At 44.4% G+C, this 20,088-nt stretch overlaps 1 protein-coding gene across 1 annotated transcript in view; it reads left to right on the top strand.

Annotated features, from left to right (window-relative positions):
- Positions 1–20,088, top strand: part of LRIT1 (leucine rich repeat, Ig-like and transmembrane domains 1) — a 79,516-nt gene that overhangs the window by 17,516 nt on the left and 41,912 nt on the right. The window contains exon 2 of the mRNA XM_040320729.1: positions 13,982–14,448. Coding sequence (XP_040176663.1) covers positions 13,982–14,448 — 467 coding nt within the window. The remainder of the gene's footprint in view (positions 1–13,981; positions 14,449–20,088) is intronic.

Raw genomic sequence — 20,088 nt, 5'->3', positions numbered from 1 at the left:
TGGCGTGCGGCGATGTTTTCAGAAAAAATCACTTTCACTTTCAATTCGGCCAGTAAAACGTAAACAAACACATGTCACTACACTTCCCCACATCACCCCACACCCCCCCTAATAAACTCCCGCCCAAACTTCTTCTATTTACATTTCTAAATGCCGTGCGCCAGGTCTGTAGAGGCGCACCCTCTCCTGGGCGCACTAGGCATTATAGTAACTAAAGAAATATGCTGCTCTGCCGGCGTATTTCTTTAGTAAATGACAAAAAGGCTGTTACTCCTGTCTTTGCTCCATGAATCATGGAGCAAAGGCTTGGTAAATCAGCCCCAAAGTGTATTATATACATTTAAAATATTACTGGCACATATATAAAACTACAAGCTTTCAACATTGAAGTAGGCATATGTAACGGCTACCCACTGGTAGTGAGGGGTATCGGCCTTTGGAGACGTCCTTTTTGCTGACAAGTTATGATATGCAGGTACCGCCGGTATATCCCATCGAACGCCCTTCCAAGAAACGAGACAGGCTACGTTTGAAGGGTCAAGCAGACAGACTTTATTTGGCATATTTCACCTGCTTATATCTGCTTACAACTGTTACAAGAACAATGACAGTTTCCGCCCCCTCCTTCACCCAGTAGGGGGCTTCAACACAGACCCCCTGAAACAATGACATCTCCTTGAATTAATCACTTGACCAGTCTCTAGACGCTTCGGCACCGCAAACCACTTAACATTTTCTGGCCAGGCACATTCCTTTCTCAATAGAATTCAATTAACCTTTAAAACAATTATCACTCACACATAATCCCCATCAGCATACACCTCACAGGGGGGCTGTTACCTACACAAGAGAGAGTTCATTAGCTATGCGAAGGGAACATTAGCATTCAGCAATGAAAGAGACTTGTCCAATTAACCCTTTGAGCTCAGAATACAATGTGGTACATCCAATTGTGACAAGCCATGCAGTTCCTTGTAGTCCTCCCTGCATGAAGATTATGACTGTCCCAGCAGCATGCATATGTCCGTTACAGCATAATTCATACAATTACCCATTAAGACCCCTTTCACACTGTGGCGCTTTGCAGGCGCTATAGCACTAAAAATAGCGCCTGCAAAGTGCCCTGAAAGAGCTGCGCCATTCACACTGGAGCAGTGCGCTTGCAGGGCATCAGAAAAACTCTTGCCAGCAGCTTCTTTGCAGCACATTAGGAGCGGTGAATACAGTGCTCCTAATGTGCCTCTGCCTATTGAAATCAATGGGCAGCGCTGCCGAACCGCCAGCAAATCGGGGGTTAAAAGCGCCGCAAAAACGATAGTAAAGCGCCGCTAAAAATAGCAGTGTTTTACTGTCGACCTGTGAGTGTGAAAGCACTCTAAAACTCAAAACTCCTGCAAGGTTTCGCAGAGGGTTTCTTAAAGGGATCTAAGCAAAAGATGATTGTGTAACACAATATATAGGCTTAATGCCTCGTACACACGACCAGTTTTCCTGTCGGGATCATGACAGCTTTTGGCCGGGAAAACTGTCCGTGTGTATGCTCCATGGCAGTTTTCCTAACAGAAAAAACGCCGGGAATCCTGGCAGGAAAAATGAGAAGAAATTCTATTTTTTCCTGCTGCGATTCCCTGCGGTCTTTTCCCCGGCAGTTTCCCTATGGGAAACACTATAGTGGAGCAGGTTCTCGGTTTTCCCCCCTAGATTCCCGGCTGACTTTTTACCGCCGGAAATCCGGCCAGGGTCCAGGGTGAGGAAGGATAAGACAATTAAGTGAAGGTGAATCCCCCCCCCCCCCCAAAAAAAAATGAAGGAAAACTCAGATCAAACCTAAGGGAGCCCAGTTTTTAGGGCAGGCCTATTCACAAAACATTCCATCATGCCCAGGAGAGAGAAAGTCACCGTTCAAAAAATATATATATTTTCTTTGCAGAAAAATAGCATGGGGTCCCCATATTCCATGGTAGGCTGGCGTCTGTCAGCTGCTGATCTGTAATATTTTAATGAAAACTTTTCCAACATGCTATTGAATGTATGCTTCTGTGGCCAATCAACAATAATGTTTACCTGAAAGGCTTGTCTGTCTGATTTGCTGTTAAAGGTCTTGCCACTAGATGTTTCCTAGATATGCTGTTCTTCCCCTAAAAGGAATGATTTTTATTTTGCATTCTTCTGGATCAACTGTGGGTATAGGATAGAGTACCGTATATTGGATGCTTTCTATTTGTGTGCTTTTTAATTTTATTTTATTGTATGAAATAGATTAATTAGTGTATTTTTTTAAGTCTAACTACCGTATTTTCCGGCGTATAAGACGACTTTTTGCATCTAAAATCATGCCCCAAAAGTCGGGGGTCGTCTTATAAGCCGGGTACCTGTGTCAGACGTTGGCCATCCATCATTAAAAAAGCGCGCCTCCTCCTCAAGCTGTTCCGTGATAGGCGGAACACTAATTTTCCCAGCAGAGCCTCTGTTTAGTGTTCAGCCTATCATGGATGCCTTCTCATCCTCAGCTTCGGCCTCGGACGAGAGGACATCCGTGATAGGCGGAACACTGAACAGAGGCTCTGCTGGGAAAATTACTGTTCCGCCTATCACGGAACAGCCTGAGGAGGAGGCGCGGCTTTTGAATAATGGATGGCCGCCGTCTGACATCTCTGCAAACAGAAGAAGGTAGGGAGATCATTGAGGCAGGGAATGGAATGGCACAGTGAGGCATGTATAGATGGCACAGTGAGGCATGTTACTAATGGCACATGAGGCATGTTACTAATGGCACAGTGAGGCATGTATAGATGGCACAGTGAGGCATGTTACTAATGGCACAGTGAGGCATGTATAGATGGCACAGTGAGGCATGTTACTAATGGCACAATGAGGCATGTATAGATGGCACAGTGAGGCATGTATAGATGGCACAGTGAGCCATGTATAAGGGCACATTGAGGGGTCTTCTTATACAGTGAGTATATCCCAAAACCCAAATTTTAGCTGGAAAATTAGGGGGTCGTCTTGTAACTATGAATAAAATGTGACAGGATAGTGACATATGGTGCTGAGCGGTTCAGCGTTCACTGCAGACATACTTACACTTGGGGTCCACCAGGGTAACACGTCAAAAGGATGGTCTGTGCATGTGCATGCAAATAATGATGTACTGCTTTCCAGAGTGTATCTCTATGCATTGCTACAGTGCTGAGAGGGCAACCCCCTGTGGTTATAATGCAGAAGGGCAACAGCTATGCAGTGGACTTGAAAGGCTGCTACTATCACTACTGCTTACACAGGGATTAGTCAGGTATGTGATATGCATACTAACATTGGCCCAAGCAATGTAACTTTGCAATAAAATTATACCTAAACTTCAGCTTTAAAGCTTATAATATATGGTAGTGATAGGGCTTTAAATACTCAGAAGGTAGGCTGTGCTTCCTGCATGCATCTCAAGGCTGTGATTTTTCAGTTCTTACTGGAGTTTACACATATTTTGTATATTTTATCATTTTATTTAAAAAAAATCAGTATCCATCCAAAAAAATGGCTTGAAAAAGTATTTATGCCCCTTGACATTTTCCACAATATGTCACGTCACGTTACAACCAAAAATGTAAATGTATTTTATTGGGATTTTATGTGATGGACCAACACAAAGTTGCACATAAGGGGCTGGATTCACGTAGATAGGCGCCTTTTTACGGCGGCGTAGCGTATCATATTTACGCTACGCCGCCTTAAGTCAGAGAGCCAAGTGCTGTATTCACAAAGCACTTGCCTCCTAACTTACGGCGGCGTAGCGTAATTCAAATGAGGATGAGGGGGCGTGTTTTATGTAAATGATTGGTGACCCGACTTGATTGACGTTTTTTTACAAAAGGGCGAATGCGCCGTCCGTGTACATATCCCAGTGTGCATTGCTCCAAAGTACGCCGCAAGGACGTATTGGTTTTGACGTGAACGTAAATTACATCCAGCCCTATTTACGGACGACTTACGCAAACAACGTAAAATTTTCAAATTTCGACGCAGGGACGACGGCCATACTTAACATTGGCTAGGCCACCTAGGGGGCAGCTTTATCTTTACGCCGGCGTACCTATTACGGAAACGGCATATCTTTACTGCGACAGGCAAGCGTACGTTCGTGAATCGGCGTATCTAGTCATTTACATATTTTACGCCGAATTTAACGGAAGCGCCACCTAGCGGCCAGCGGAAAAATTGCACCCTAAGATACGACGGCGCAGGCCGTCGTATCTTAGCTAGGTTTAAGTGTATCTCAGTTTGAGCATACACTTGAACTTACGACGGCTTAGATTCCGAGTTACGTCGGCGTATCTACTGTGTGAATCCAGCCCATTGTGAAGTGAAAGGAAAATCATAAATGGTTATGTAAAATGTTTTACAAATAAATATCTGAAAGTGTGGCGTGCATTTGTATTCAGACCCCTTTACTCTGATACCCCTAACTAAAAACTAGCGGAACAAATTGCCTTCATAATTCCCCAATTAGTAAATAGAGTCCACCTGTGAGTAATTAAATCTCAGTATAAATACAGCTGTTCTGTGAAGCCCGCAGAGGTTTGTTAGAGAGCCTTAGTGAACAAACAGCATCATAAAAGCCAAGGAACACAACAGGCAGGTCAATGATAAAGTTGTGGAAAGTTTAATGTAGGGTTAGTCTATACAAAAATATCCCAAGCTTTGAACATCTCATGGAGCACCGTTCAATTCCTTATTTTCAAAAATGGAAAGAGTATGGCACAACTGCAAACCTACCAAGATATGGCCATCCATCTAAACTGACAGACCAAGCAAGAAGAGCATTAATCAGAGAAGCAGCCAAGAGGCCCATGGTAACTCTGGAGAAGCTGCAGAGATCCACAGCTCAGGTGGGAGAATCTGTCCACAGGACAACTATTAGTTGTGCACACCATCCCCACTGGGGATGGTGTCTGGCCTTTATGGAAGAGTGGCAAGAAGAAAGCCATTGCTGAAAGAAAGCCATAAGAAGTCCCATTTGCAGTTTGTGAGAAGCTATGTGGGGGACACAGCAAACATCTGGAAGAAGGTTCTCTGGCCAGATGAGACTCAAATTGAACATTTTGGCCTAAAAGCAAAAAGTTATGTGTGGTGGAAACTAACACTGCACATCACTCTGAACACACCATCCCCACTGTGAAACACTGCGAAACATGGTGGTGGCAGCATCATGTTGTGGGGATGATTTTCTTTATCAGGGACAGGGAACTGGTCAGAGTTGATTGGAAGATGGATAGAGCCAAATACAGGGCAATCTTAGAAGAAAACCTGGTATGCCCTGTACACACGTTCGGTTCATCCGATGAAAACGGACTGATGGATTTTTTCATCAGATATCCGATGAAGCTGTCTTTCATCAGTCTTTCCTACACACCATTGGTTAAAAAAACGATCGTGTCAGAACGCGGTCATGTACACCACGTACAATGGCACTATAAAGGGGAAGTTCAAATCCAATGGCACCACCCTTGGGGCTGCTTTTGCTGATTTTGTGTTACTGCGTGTTAGTAAAAGTTTGGTTAGAGCCGATTTGCGCTTTTCAGTCTCTGTGCTTTTCAGATCATTTTCTGGTGTTCAGTTCCTGCTTGTGGGTTTGTATTTGTCTTTCAGTGCTTGCAGTCAGGTCGTATCTGTTTTGCAGTGCATTCCTGTCCACTCGTTTTCTGTTTTTTAGGTCATTCTTTATAGGCCTTGCTGTTCCTAGGTGCGTTCTGTTTAAAGTGCGTTCTGACCAGCCGACCGGTTTGAAGCCATGTTGGAAGTACGTTCTCAATCTCGTTTTCGTGCTGTGTATGGGCTTGCTTCTGCAGTTCGTAATGTTACCCGTTCTGTGGCCGTGAACAGGGCGAGGAGGAGTTCATGGGCCAAGAATTGGTTGGGCCAGTGTGACCAATTCTCTCATATGCCTCTGCTTCGGGAAATCCAGGAGAATAACCCTGATGATTTCAGGAACTTTCTCCGTATGACGGACTCCGTTTTTCACCATCTGTTGGATATTTTGTCCCCCTATATCACGAGGCAGGACACTGTGATGCACCAAGCCATAAGTTCTCAACAGGCATCTCCCCCCAGGCGCTTGGAATCATCATCCCCGAGATGTGTTCTGCCATAATCCAAGTAATGCAGAAGACTATATTAAAGTGGAGCTCCACCCTAAAGTGGAACTCCTGCTGATCAGAAATGTTCACCCCTCTGGGGTCACATTTGACACCTTTCAGGGGGAGGGGGGTGCAGACAGGCATTTGCACCCAAGGGCAGACTGCGTGCAGGACATCACCTCCCGTTCCCCCCGTTGTGTTCTGGGAACACTCGGCTCCCAGAGCACAGCGGGAGCCAGTCAGCAGGCGCAGCGCAACTCGCGCATGCGCTGTAGGGAACTGTGCAATGAAGCCGGAGCGCTTCACTTCCTGGTTCCCTCACCGAGGATGGCGGGGGGCAGCAGAGTGACAAGCGATCGCTCGTCCTCTGCTGCGGACGGCGCGGGACTCCAAGATAGGTAAGTGTGCCGATATTAAAAGTCAGCAGCTGCAGTATTTGTAGCTGCTGACTTTTTTAATATTTTTTTTTTCAGCGGACATCTGCTTTAAGGTAAGTTTTCTCCTTAAACCACTTCTCTACTTTGGGTGTTTTTCAGATTTGGTGTTTACAAGACTAAAACTGTTTTTTTTGCTAAAAAATTACTTAAAACCCCCAAACATTATATATATTTTTTCTAACACCCTAGAGAATAAAATGGCGATCATTGCAATACTTTTTGTTACACCATATTTGCGCAGCGGTCTTACAAGCGCATTTTTTTTGGAAAAAATTCACTTTTTTTAATTAAAAAATAAGACAGCAATAAATTTGGCCCAATTTTTTATATATTGTGAAAGATAATGTTACGCCGAGTAAAATGATACCCAACATGTCACGCTTAAAAATTGCGCCCGCTCGTGGCATGGCGTCAAACTTTTACCTTTAAAAATCTCGATAGGCGACGTTTAAAAAATTCTATAGGTTGCATTTTTTGAGCTACAGAGGAGGTCTAGGGCTATAATTATTGCTTTTGCTCTAATGATCACGGCGATAACTCACTTGTGTGGTTTGAACACCGTTTTCATATGCGGACGCTACTCACTTATGAGTTCGCTTCTGCGCGCGAGCTCCTTCGGGACAGGACGCTTTAAAACATTTTTTTTTTCTTATTTTTTTTTATTTATTTTATTATTTTTTACACTGGAAAAAATAAATAAAAAATTGATCACTTTTATTCCTATTACAAGGAATGTAAACATCCCTTGTAATAGAAAAAAGCATGACAGGTCCTCTTAAATATGAGATCTGGGGTCAAAAATACCTCAGATGTAATATTTAGACTTGAATGCAAAAAAAAAAAAACATGTACATTTTGTCATTTGAAGAAATGACAACAAAAAAATGTCTCTTTAAGACGCTGGACTGGACTGACGTTTTGACGTCACTTCCGCCCAGTAATACTATGGGGACGGGTGGGGGCCATCTTGCCCTCACTCGTATCCCCACAGAGCAGGCTGAAGCACCCGATCGCCTCCGCCGCTACCGACGGCTCCGGTAAGTGGCGGAGGGCGCGGGAGAGCGGCGGGAATCCGCCGTGGAGACCACCGTTATCTTTTACAGGACCGCTCACACTAAAGATGGATACCTCGGTTGTGGCAGCAGCTGCTGCCGTTACCGAGATATCCATCTTTAAAGTGCCGTCGTATATAGTCGTAAGGCGGTGGGGAAGTGGTTAACATCACATTCTTTGTCTTTGATGTATGCTAATGTATTGTATTTCTTTCATCATTCCCTAATTACCATAATTGTAATATGCTGTGAATGTCCAATTTGTCCCCATGCATGCTGTAAGCTTTCAATGCTCCTTTTTTGGCCTACATGCATATTTCCCTTCACTAACCTCTCCAGCATGCTATCCTTGGCCCAAACACACCTAGCCTAGTTTGTTTGAAACTTGTTTTTTGTCTGCTCCATTGTAGTTCTGCCCCCCCCCCTTAAAATGTGTCCCAATGTCTTGTTTCTCATTCCATTTCGGCAGAGTGCTAGTTTTTTTTTTCAGGGCCCAAACTCAGCTAGAACACCCCCCCCTTAAAATGTTTATTGGGCCATCAGAGGGGTGAGGAGTCTGATAAGTGGGCCTATTTTATTTTTGGGTTGAAATACTCATTTAAAAAAATGTTATACTGATGTTGGACAAGGATGTATTTTTGTAATCTGATTGCAATGTTTATGTGCAAAAGTACATTTTTTTTGTTTGACTCCACAGTTTTCTACGCCACAGGAATGGCAGACTGTGGCATCCCATTTTGCTCAGCGGTGGGACTTCCCTAACTGCGGAGGGGCAATTGATGGGAAACACGCCGGCATAGTGCCGCCACCCCTGTTCGGGGTCCTACTATTATAATTATAAAGGTTTTAATAGTGTTGTGTTGATGGCGGTGGTGTCAGCACAGTATGAATTCATGTATGTGGACGTGGGGAAGAATGGCCGGATGTCCGATGGTGGAGTATTCGTGCAAACTGAGTTTGCTCAACATCTCCAGACTGGTGGCCTGGCACTGCCACCGGATGAAGATAAAGTGGAGGGACTGCCGTTTGTGTTTGTCGCGGATGAAACTTTCGGGCTGGGACCAGACCTGATGAAGATGCACTAATTTTGTTGGGCAAAATGAGGATTTCGATCCTGATCCCATGCCAAATGTCAACATGTGCTATCTGCCATCATGAGGGATCAATGGATGTGTTTTGGGGTACAAACCCTTCCTCTCAACTACTTGAGTAGCGAGGAAGGGGTTGCACCCACAAAGCACAGACATAGATATCCTGTGATGGCAGATAGCACATGTTGACACACTGTGTGCATCTTCAAATTTTGGCTTGTGGATTATCCAATGCAAATTTGGGCACAGAACACAACATATACTATTCACCCCAACATGTCAATGATGTTTTTATGTTTTTGTTCAATGACATTCATCCTATTCCTCATAATGTCCATTTCAATACTGCATTCCATTATTTCTTGTATCACGATTTTTGCACTAGCACTTGAGAAAGGAGTACTAGTAGTTGCTGTGTTCATCCCCTAAAAAAAAAAAAAAAAGGGTTTATTAGAAATATGCAGGCCTACATCTCTTTACCTGAAGCTGTGGTGACAGACATTGACCTGTTGTGCTGATAATCTCCACTCCCCCTTCTTCCACACCTCCTTCTTCCACACCTCCTTCTTCCACACCTCCTTCTTCAACCTCTCCTTCTTCAACCTCTCCTTCTTTCACATCTACCTCCTCCACATACTGAGGTTGGTGGTGTTTAGCATGTTTGTGCTTCCTTGCCTCCTCCGAAGGATGTCCTCCCAGTCTTCTATTCCATAATAAAATGAAACAAAAGGTATACTTAGCACACAGATATTCGAGGGCAGAAAATGAAAACATTGCTTGGAAGTGGGGTACAATTGTTTGTTTTGGATCATTCCTAAAATCATCACGTTTTTTTCCCAAAGTTTCCCCAAGCTGGAATACTGACGCTTTTTGTCAAAGTGACACACATGGAGGCACCCCAAAGTATCCTTTGTGTGAGACCCTAAAAAGGTTGTTTTGGTGGGCCACACAAGTGCTCCTGAGTACAGATGTGTAACCAGCTGCTTAGTATCCTCTCCTTTACACTGAATGAATCAGGTTTGCATTTCACATTCTAGTAAGTTTGAACAAACACATCATCTTGACAACAATGTTTATAAACGTTGTTTTATGCCAAATAGGCATGACCATGTGTGGTTTTCCTGGATCTAGGGAAAACATCGGATTTTGGAGGAACGATGTTTACTACAAACGTAAAAATACTACACTTTGGCCACTAACCTGAAAGTTGCCATGTTCAAAAGTACAACCAGGCCATGCAAGCACATGGAGAAAAACATGCAAATATCAAATAAAGAAATTTGCAATAAACATATGAAAAATACGTACTTTTGTCAATATTTTTCTTGATCTTCCTATACTGCTCAGGCTCCCGCAATTTCAGGTCAGACCACCTTTTACGGAGATGCTCCTTGGATCTCCTAACCCAAAATTTTTGGTAAAGACTCCTCGCCACTTTGTCCATTATTTGGGCCTTCCTCAGGTTAGGGGTGTGGTATGGCCCATGATCCCCATCGTAATCTTTCCTCCGCAGTATGTCCACTATCTCCACCATCTCTTCAAGTGACATATTCGTGGCTTTGTATCGTCTGGGCCTGGATCAGGACGTTCCCACCTCTGGGCTTTCCTCGTTGGTATGGGGTATACCACGCACATGTGTTACCGCCATATTGTCGTTTCACACTGAGAAGGGGCATGGAATAGAGGAAAAAGTCCGTCATGGACAGGCAAAGAGGGCAGCGTTTCACAGGTCTAGATTGTGATAAGATTAGGGCAATTTAAGCTGACCTAGTGTTTATATGTCTTTTGTTTGATCTTCTAGCAATTATTATGGATAAATTGAGAGAGCCAGACAACATGATCAGGTTCATCGACAAATACAGGGAACTGCGCAACCTCTGGGAGATAAAGAACAACCAGTATCACAACAGCGTTGTAAGAAAGGCAACAATTGAATTGAGCAATTAGCCATTTATATGCAGACATGGATCCCAGAGGCAGATTTCACCATGATAAACAACAAAATAAATAACATGAGGAATGCTTATAAGAAGCAATATAAAGAGGTCCGCGCTTCGCTGAGATCATGAGCAGCAGCAGACAAAGTTCATGTGCCCAAGCTGTGGTACTACAAAAAATCTGGACGATCAGATAGAAGCCAGAGAATCACTTCTCAGTCTTCCCTCCACCCTTCCCTCCACCGTTCCCTCCAGCGTTCCTTCCACTGTTCCCCCCACCCCTGCAGAGGGTGCCGAGGAGCAGGCTGAGATTGAAGAGCCAGATCTGAACATCTTCAGTCAGGTATAGTAGTTTACAACATATTTCTTGGCCTCAAATTATTGTTGGTTTAACAAGATGTTTTTTTAACCAAAATGAAACATTTAAACAAAAAAAAATGGTGTAGCCAGAAATGAGTGTGACAGGGAATGGATGCCAACTGCAGGGGTTAGAATGAGAGTCTGTTCAATTTCGATAATAACATTCTAATTGCAACAGTCATGAGCTTTAAAATGTGTGTGATTGATGAAGCAAAAAATAAAACCATGTCCCTTTTTTATACACAGGAAGAGCTACGCCAAGAGGAGGAGGAGGCTCCAGAATGTGGCAGCCAGGAGGAGAAAGGGGTGAGTGGCAGACAGGAGGAGGCTGGGCCAAGTGGCAGTCAGCAGGTGCCCAGGTCCAGTGGGAGAACTGAATCACAGGTACCTCCCCTCCAGATGAGAGCGAAAAGACCAAAGCGCATGTCCCAGTTGGAGGAGGAGTCTCTGCAGGTTATCAGGGACACAGCTGCCATCATGAGGGCCCCCCTCAACCCTGTAGAGGGCTACAGCTGCTACCTGGCAGACCAACTGCAGAGAATGGAGGAGGGACAATGGGCCCTGGCTGAAGATATTTTTGCCACTGTGATTCAGAGGGGAAGAAGGGGCCTGCTGACTGAGACCACACACCTCAGTGACCTGGCCCATCCTTCTCCTCCTCCTCCTCCTGCTGCCACATTCTCACCACCAGCGCCACAGCCTGCAAGGGGCAGTGGAGGGAGCCGTGGAAGGAACACTGCAGGGAGCCATGGAAGGAAGGCTACAAGGAAGACCAGAAAGTGATTCCCTGGCTTCAAGCTGATCTGTCAGAAAACGGAGGTTGTTGTTGGAGTACCACAGCTTGGGGACATGTATAACATCTGCTGCTGCTCCTGATTTCAGTGATTTGGGGACTAGATTGTGATCCCAATTAGAGGGACTCCTCATGTTATTTATTTTGTTGTTTATCCATGTTGTCTGCTTTTGGGGTCCAAAGTCGGCATATATTTGGCTGATTGTTCAATTGTTGCCCTTCATCTTAAATTTTTTGGACCAGAATAAATGGAGATTTAATTTAAGTTAAATACTTGTCTATGTGTTTTTCTGGTGAATAGCCATAAAACATTTCAGAAATACAATGTGTAATTAACAAAGGACACAACCTCCTTGGGGGGGGGGGGGGGGGAGAGAATGTTGTTGTGATAAAAAAAAATCATATCACCTGAAAATATAAAAAAAGTCAAAACCAAAAAAAAGGAGATGATGTTATGATTATGGAGATCTGGCTTCGAAAAAACATTATTCATGAGATCACAAGCAAAAATTAAAAAAAGTCAGTATGTGAGAACTCTAAATAACATCAGCAAAACAACTTCTTTATTCTAGCATTAGAATGAAGAAAACAAATGCGCTGCATTAAACGATGCAAGATTTTTAGAAATGTAGAATGTGCCATCTCCATAATGAACGCTAGTTTTACCAGAACGAGCGCTCCCGTCTCCTAATTTAGTCTGAGCATGCGTGGATTTTTAACCGATGGACGTGCCCACAGACGATCGTTTTTTTCTATCGGTTTTTTAACCATCAGATAATTTTAAAACAAGTTTTAAATTTTTTCACCAATGAAAAAAAAAAACGATGGGGCCCACACACGATCAGTTCATCGGATGAAAACAGTCCGTCAGACCGTTTTCATCAGATGAACCGATCGTGTGTACGCGGCATTAGAGTCTGCAAAAGACTTGAGACTGGGGTGGAGGTTCACCTTCCAGCAGGACAATGACCCTAAACATACAGCCAGAGCTACAATGGATTGGTTTAGATCAAAGCATATTCATGTGTTAGGCCCCGTACACACGATAGAATCCATCCGCAGATAAATCCCAGCAAATGGGTTTCTGCGGATAGATCCTATGGTGTGTACACGCCAGCGGATCTGTTTCCGCGGAGAAATCTCCTCTGGGATGGATTCCAGCAGATCGAATATTTGTTGTGCTGCACAACATATCCATCTGCTGGAATCCATTCCAACGGATGGATCCGCTCGTCTGTACAGACTTACCGGATCCATTCGTCCAAAGGGATTCCCCGCACGCGTCGTAATGATTTGACGCATGCGTGGAATTCCTTATATGACAGCGTCGCGCCCGTCGCCGCGTCATAATCGCGGCGACGGCGCGACACGTCATCGGCAGAGGATTTCCGCGCGGATTTCAATGGGATGGTGTGTACACTCCATCCCATCGAAATCAGCGGATATCTTTGAGAGGATTTATCCGTGGAAACGGTCCGCTGGACCGTATCTGCGGATAAATCCTCTCGTGTGTATGGGGCCTTAGAATAACCCAGTCAAAGTCCAGACCTAAATCCAATTGTGAACCTGTAACAAGACTTGAAAATTTCTGTTCACAGACACTCTCTAGTCTCCATTGAATCTGACAGAGCTTGAGCTATTTTGCAAATAAGAATGGGCAAAATTGTCACTCTTTAGATGTGCAAAGCTGTTAGAGACATCCCCAAAAGACAGATGTAATTGCAGTGAAAGGGGGCTCTACAAAGTATTGACTTGGGGGGGGGATGGGGGGGGGGGGGGGGTTGGGGGCTGAATACAAATTCACGCTACACTTTTCACATGTATTTGTAAAAAAAATTGAAAACCATTTATAATTTTCCTTCCACTTTACAATGAAGTGCCACTTTGTGTTGGTCTATCATATAAAATCCCAATAAAAATACATTTACCTTTTGGTTGTAACATGACAAAATGTGGAAAATTTCAAAGGGTATGAATACTTATTTAAGGCACTGTATCTGCTTATGAACATTTAATAACCTGTATGGATTATCAGCTCTGTTTTTGGTGAAACTTGACTAACCTATTGTAGAAAATTGTGAAATAGAAATATATAAATTAATTGTGCGTGGTTCTTATTTATCATCCATAACAATATAACACACGATTTAGTGTTATTTTTTTTTTCCTCAAAACAGGGCAGTTCTTTGTAATGATCCTGAGATGACTTCAACACCGGTGAATATTCCGACAGACACATTTAAACTTCGAATAGAAAAGACATCTATCAGGCGTGTGCAAGGAGATGCTTTCCATCTACTCTCAAATCTTGAGTTTCTCTGGATGCCCTATAATTCAATTGTAGGCCTAAGTGTAGTGACATTGCGAGGTTTGCGCAAGTTGCAAGAACTTAGACTGGATGGCAATGACCTCACATCTTTTCCATGGGAAGCCCTAGCCAGCACACCACGATTACGACTGTTAGACTTGCACAATAATGAATTGTCATCGATACCTAAAGATGCTGCACGTTTCATAAAGAACATTACTTACCTGGATCTGTCTAGTAATAAACTGGTTACACTCCCTCAGGAACTAATTGCATCCTGGCTAAACCTCCACTCTGCATCATATTTTTCCAGTGATCACTCTACATTAATCCTTGGTAAGTACAGTCTTTATATGAAACTATAGCACAAAGGGAACCAAAAAGAATATGTTCTTACAAAGATATTTTAAAAGTCTTGCTGTGTGGATAATTCAATAGAAGTGCTGAAATGCAAACATTTCCTTAACCCCTTCCCGACCGCCGCATGTACATATACGTCGGCAGAATGGCACGTACAGGCACATTGGCGTACCTGTACGTCCCTGCCTAGACGTGGGTCGGGGGTCCGATCGGGACCCCCCCCCGCGACTTGCGGCGGTCGGGTCCCCTCGGGGAGCGATCCGGGATGACGGCGCGGCTATTTGTTTATAGCCGCTCCGTCGCGATTGCTCCCCGGAGCTGAAGAACGGGGAGAGCCGTATGTAAACACGGCTTCCCCGTGCTTCACTGTGGCGGTGTATCGATCGAGTGATCCCTTATATAGGGAGGCTCGATCGATGACCTCAGTCCTACAGCCACACCCCCCTACAGTTGTAAACACACACTAAGTGAACACTAAATCCTACAGCGCCACCTGTGGTTAACTCCCAAACTGCAACTGTCATTTTCACAATAAAGAATGCAATTTAAATGCATTTTTTGCTGTGAAAATGACAAAAATCCCAAAAATGTGTCAAAATTGTCCGAAGTGTCCGCCATAATGTCGCAGTCACGAAGTCAGTCGCAGTCACGAAAAAAATCGCTGATCGCCGCCATAAGTAGTAAAAAAAAAAAATTTATAAAAATGCAATAAAACTATCCCCTATTTTGTAAACGCTATAAATTTTGCGCAAACCAATCGATAAACGCTTATTGCGATTTTTTTTTACCAAAAATAGGTACAAGAATACGTATCGCCCTAAACTGAGGAAAAAAATATTTTTTATATATGTTTTTGGGGGATATTAATTATAGCAAAAAGTAAAAAATATTGCATTTTTTTCAAAATTGTCGCTCTATTTTTGTTTATAGCGCAAAAAATAAAAACCGCCGAGGTGATCAAATACCACCAAAAGAAAGCTCTATTTGTGGGGAAATGACGCCAATTTTGTTTGGGAGCCACGTCGCACGACCGCGCAATTGTCTGTTAAAGCGACGCAGTCCCAAACTGTAAAAACACCTTGGGTCTTTAGGCAGCAATATGGTCCGGGGCTTAAGTGGTTAAGAAAATGCTGGTGGAGCGTTACCCCCTAGAGGGCCGCTGGATATTTTTCGGGTCCTGCCATTACCCCACCTTTCACCGTCCCAATACTAAGTCAGATGTGAGCGCCAATCACTTAGGCCCGGATTCACAAAGCACTTGCGTCGACGTATCTCCAGATACGCCACGTAAGTGCAAATATGCGCCATCGTATCTGTGCGCTGTACCCACAAACTAAGATACGCCTAAAAACAGGCTTAATCCCACCGACGTAACTTGCCTACGCCAGCGTAGAGTGGGCGCACATTTACACTGGCTGCATGGTGGCGCTGCCATTGATTAGCCATTCAAATATGCAAATGAGGAAAATACGGCGATTCACGAACCTGCGCCCGCCCGACGCAGGCTACGAGAGGTGCGCGTAAGTTGTACGTCCAGCGTAAAGTTAAGCCCCATAAAGGAGGTGTAACTCAGCAGCAGACATGTAAAGGTCTGCATCAGGGAACAGAAGTCAGCGGTTTTTACGTAGTTTACGATGGACGTGTGTCTGGATGGGCATAGATTACGTTCATGGCGTAGGCAGTGATCCGGCGTATCTTAGGTAGTTGTTCCGACGTGGTTATGAGCATGCGCACGGGGATGCGTCCACGACACGACGCATGCGCAGTTCGTTCAACGCACTTGTCTGGCTCTCAAACCATCATTTACATGGGGTCACGCCTCATTTGCATGGGTTTGCATGGCTCACGCCCACTTCCACCTACGCCGACTTACGCCTTCGAAACCCAGCGCAGTTTAGGCAGCATTGGCTTTGTGAATTCCATGCTTGCCTCTCTGCGCTGCCTCGGCGTAGCGTACAGGAGATACGCTACGGCGGCATAAATGTGCGCCGCTGTCTGTGAATCCGGCCCATAGTCTTTTTCCAATGCTTTAATAAACAAACTTCCAGTAGTAGAGGGATGGAGGGTTAGGGGAGATTTGGATACCTTATTGCAGATCACTGAAGAATTTCTTGGATCCAAAAGACAAACAGCTTTTCTGTCAACGGATCTTTGCAACACCCGGATAGGCCTCTCACACCGACCTAGTATGACGCACGGACAAGTCTCTGCCACAGACTTAGCGATACATGGAAACTCCTGGATAATCCCCTGCCACAGGATTGTTTAGCCAGTAGTCAGTTAGTTGTAGAACAGTAGGTTAACTTGAGTGCGTCCTCCAAACGAGTCACCAGGCCCTTCCAGAGAAACCAACCTTCCGCCCAGGTCTCTCCAGCAAGGTCCTCCCCTGGAATCTTCTCAGTTTGCTTGGCTTCTTCCGCGCAGGCAAGACAGCACAGGACCACCTTCAGTTAAGTAGACCCCAGACAAACTCCTGGGCCTATCCGTAGTAACACAGCCTCTTGCCAGCAGGCCCCGAGGTAAAGAGAGAGCGACACAGCCTCTGGCCAGGAGGGCCATGAGGGAAGAGAGAGATCACATGGCTTCTGTCCCTTAAATATCATCTCCCAGAATGCACAGTAGCGAGAACACTCCCACTGGGCTGTTTCTGGGGAAAGAATAGTCAATGCACTTCAGCTTGCTGTATTTCTCACACTGGCCTGTGGTAACAGTGACACCTACTGGCAATAGTGGGAAATGCGCACAACACAACCAAAGTTGAAACAGAAGCTAATTTAGCTTTGTGCAATAAATCTGAACTAAATACTAAATTTACAACATAGTCCCAGTTCCTTAGGGACAGGGCGCTACACTGGTCTACACCTGCTTCATTGCTGGCCACATATCTAATGTTCTAGGTGTTCTTGGTGGATGAGATAGTCTGAACTTTAATGCATTCCTTTCACAAAGATAAACTTGAACAACTACTTAGGCCTTCAGGGCTGTGAGTAGGGTCTTGAACAACATTTTTACTAGGTGTTTGAACCTATCTGTTATTTTCTGTTTATCTATTCAAGCAACACTGTTGACATCATTTTATGTTACCATTCAAACAAAGGTCCACGCCCGCTCGTGGAATGGCGACAAACTTTTACCCTTAAAAATCTCCATAGGCGACGTTTAAAAAAATTCTACAGGTTGCATGTTTTGAGTTACAGAGGAGGGCTAGAATTATTGCTCTTGCTTTAACGATCGTGGCGATACCTCACATGTGTGGTTTAAACACCGTTGTCATATGCGGGTGCTGTTCAAGTATGCGTTTGCTTTTGCGTGGAGCTCGTCGGGACAGGGCGCTTTAAAAAAAAAATATTTTTTCTTATTTATTTTACTTTATTTTATGTATTTTTACACTGCTTTTTTTTTTAAATAGGTCACTTTCATTCCTATTACAAGGAATGTAAACATCCCTTGTAATAGAAAAAAGTATGACAGGTTCTCTTAAATATGAGATCTGGGGTCAAAATTACCTCAGATCTCATATTTACACTAAAATGCAATAGAAAAAAAAAAAAAATGTGATTTGAAAAAATGACAAAAGAAATGGCCCTTTAAGAGCTATGGGCGGAAGTGACGTTTTCGGTAAGCGGCGGAGGGCACGGGAGAGCGGAAGGAGGGGGACCCCTCTCCCACCGCCGATAACAGTGATCTTGCTGCGAATCCACCGCAGAGACCACAATTAGACTGGACTAAAATTAAGTAGCAAATTGTAAAGCAGGAGAAAATCAGAACAGGCTAAAGGGCAGCAGGAAAAATGTTTGAGCATGGGTTAAAAATGATTTTATTTACTCAGCATTTCTTTTTATGGGATCACAATGGGTAGAACTAATTAAGAGGCAGAAGACATAGGGTCAATGTAAACTGCTGTAAGGATCTTTGTTGCACTCAGCCCAGTTCTTTTTCATTTCACTTGAATTCCACCGCTTCCCCAAAAATACAAATATAATATTCACTTTCTTTCTGCTCCCCAATTGAACTTTTCAGCTCCCAGTCAACATAACTGCCAGAATCTCTGTTGTACCCAGCCCTTTATAGTTCATTTTCATTTCACTTGAATTCCACCCCCTTACTTTCTTGTTAAATAAGGGGGAGGGCAATGGCGCTTGCTAATAATCAAGATAATAACATAACAATACAAACAACTAAATAAATTCCAGAATCCTGCTGTGGTCACAATCCAAATGTTCAATCAATTTGAGCCAGAAAATTTGTGTCACTCCTGATCAATATCACCCACCATCAATCATCAGGATGAAAAAGGGGGATAGACTCGAGTGATGTTGTTGTAAACATAAACCACTTGGGTGATAAAAAGATATCACCAAGTATGTGATGATAAAAATCAATACCGTGAGAATGAGTTGAAATAACTCAATAGTAAAAAAAATTATATAATCTCAACCATATGCCATAATATTAAAATAAATATGTGAAAAAATAATATATGCAAAAATTATAAAAAATATATAAAAACTTGAGTCTCTGTGCAAACTCCACAGTCCACACTCCAAGATATTGTGCAAAAATTTAAAACCACAGATGAGGACGGATGGTAATAAGCACCAGGGCCGGTACAAGGCAGGGGCGGAAGGGTCGGCTGCCCTGAGCGCTACCATTTGCGGACAGGAGGGGGGCGCAGGTGAAGTGCCGTCAGTGTGCTTCACTGTACACACTAGCCGGCGCCACTAGTAGTCATCTGTAACTTACTACTGTTATGTGCTGAGTGCGCTCCTGCACCCAGCACAAGCCTACACAGTCCACACCAGCCATACCTGTCAGCGCTGCTCCTTCTCTCCCCCTATGAAGGGGATTTGTAGTCCCGTCCCAGCAGCGTGACATCACTCACAGCCGGAGGTGGGATAGGAGGAGAGAAGAGAGCTGCTGCTGAAACTGCTGGAGGAGCCGCTGAGGAGGAACCAGCAGAAGTTCAGTAAGTTCAGTGTGTGTATATCACCAGGACTTTCTTCACCTCTGGCAGCCCTCTCCTCTCCTGGCTTTTCTGTGTTAGCTCTGGGCACTCACTGCTGCTGCCCTCGAGCACAATTCTGCTCCCAGCACTGTAAACTAGTGATTCCAGAGGCAGCTCGTCCCTGCTTGCTGCCACTACTGATACATTGCAGCATGAAGCCGAGGAGCTCTGAAACTCCTCCTCAGCTCTGTGCTACAGGCAGCAGGCAGAGCTCTCTGTACTCAGCTGAAGTAAGAAAAAAAAGCCTGTGCATACCATAGAGAGTGGTGGTCGTCAGAAGAGGTGAGGGGCTGCCAAAGCCTGAGGTGCAGAGAGGAGTGCACTGTAAGGGAGGGGGAATATGTGCTGAGAGAGAGAACAGTGAAAAGGGGGGGGGGGGTTAGCAGAGAGAAGAGCTGGGGGGATGTGTGCAGAGGGGGGATCTGGGGGGATTTGTGCAGAGGGGGGGATCTGGAGGGATTTGTACATGGAGGAGATCTGGGGGGATTTGTGCAGAGGGGGGGATCTGGAGGGGTTTGTACATGGAGGAGATCTGGGGGGATGTGTGCAGAGGGGGATCTGGGGGGATGTGTGCAGAGGGGGGATCTGGGGGGATTTGTGCAGAGGGGGGA

The sequence above is a fragment of the Rana temporaria genome, chromosome 8, assembly GCF_905171775.1.
Source record: "Rana temporaria chromosome 8, aRanTem1.1, whole genome shotgun sequence".
NCBI lineage: Eukaryota > Metazoa > Chordata > Amphibia > Anura > Ranidae > Rana > Rana temporaria.
Note: the sequence above shows the minus strand (reverse complement) of the source record. Positions and strands in the feature narration are given on the sequence as shown.